We start from the raw sequence: 1,504 nt of genomic DNA, 5'->3' as shown, positions 1-1,504 counted from the left end.
AACTGTTTGTACAGATCAGTTATCAACCTCTTGATATCAGTTTACTGTTTTAAATATGATATCAAATGATGTTTACTCATGAACCCTACAAGACTGACAGAACTTGATCAGATGTATTTGTACTTTTGACACTTGATCCAAGTAGACTCCATCTAGTAGAGCCTATCTAAAATTGGCAGTTTGTTTCCCATCATTTTCACTGCTTAACCCAAATAGGCCAAATGTTGCTTATCTGGTCATACTGTGCTTTTCCTACTCTATCCTCCTCCTCAACATTAAAAAAATAATAATAATATCAACAGTCAGTAACTGCCAACACCCCCAAGGTGCCAAAACACTGTCATTAGTATAGGGTGATAACCCCAGCATCTGGGTTAAAAAATGGGATCTGGTATGCTACCTGGTATATTTGGGTTAAGTGGGAATGTGAATAAGTAATTCTGGCACTGTTTGGCAAGTTTCTTCCCTCTACCTCCATCCCTTCATCTCTGTTGTATAACTGCCTCATGGTGCCTCTTTTTTCATTCTACATATAGAAGAAAAAAATCACTATGATTTTTTTCTTTGATACCTCACTCTTTATCAATTATATACATGATATACCAGCCAGCCCAACACATTTCCTGGTGTGTGAGTTCAAGATCAATAAATCATCTAAGATCAAAACTAAACTTGTTAGAAAATGAAAATCAGATGCTTTTTGTAGTTGGGCTTCTTACTTGGAAATTTACATAAGTTATCTTAATTACCTTGATATGCAAAAGTCAAAAACTTGCAAAAAGAAGAATGGCATGAGATGGGAAGGCTGGCCTCTAAAAGCTCCATAAACGAGTAGAAGAGTCACGACAAATGTACACAGAGTGATGAACAGGGCAACATTGACTTCATCTGAAAGTGAAAAGAATCAAACTCATTAAAAGGTTTGTATGATACTGTTGTAATGTAAAAGAAAAGGCAGGATGAAAATATATCAAGAATAAGACTAAGAATAAATAGCAATATTATTACAACTCACTCCAAGTTCTAAGCAGTTGATATACTATTTTGTTTTTAATTTATTTTGGAAATACTTTAAAGTAGTTCATTCATTGAAACTGTCTCTGCTAAGAAATACCATTTTTCTACTGACTTAGTGTTGGATACAATCAAACAAACTTTGCTTGAAAGCGTACCAGTATTGAGTCTGTGTGTAGTGAGCAAGTTCCCAAGGGAGAGAGAAAAGTCATTTGATGCTTGGTTAGGATTTCCTTGGTTGGGGCTCCCTTTGTTATAGTTTCCTTGGCTGAAGCCTCCTTGGTTAGAATTGTCATCTCCTTGTGTGGCTAAAATACATGGCATTTCAGCCCCACACTTTACAGCTTGCACATCTTGCTGGTGTGGATTGACAGTCAGCTGGTCTCCACTGCCTCCGAGACCACTAAGAGGACCAACGGACTGGCTGAGCATTTCAGGATGCACCACCACAACCGCAATCAGAGACAAAGCCATGAGGTGGAGTAACTAA

The 1,504-nt window shown here is 37.4% G+C and overlaps 1 protein-coding gene across 1 annotated transcript in view; it reads right to left on the bottom strand.

The window, feature by feature from the left end:
* Positions 1-1,504, bottom strand: part of LOC119593146 (tetraspanning orphan receptor-like) — a gene marked incomplete at its 5' end in the record, with an annotated part of 6,946 nt that overhangs the window by 2,523 nt on the left and 2,919 nt on the right. The window contains 2 exon segments of the mRNA XM_037942111.1: positions 750-888; positions 1,173-1,500. Of these exon segments, the coding sequence (XP_037798039.1) occupies positions 750-888; positions 1,173-1,500 (467 nt within the window).

The sequence above is a fragment of the Penaeus monodon genome, chromosome 31, assembly GCF_015228065.2.
Source record: "Penaeus monodon isolate SGIC_2016 chromosome 31, NSTDA_Pmon_1, whole genome shotgun sequence".
Classification (NCBI taxonomy): Eukaryota; Metazoa; Arthropoda; class Malacostraca; order Decapoda; family Penaeidae; genus Penaeus; species Penaeus monodon.
This window is presented reverse-complemented; position numbering and strand designations above follow the sequence as displayed.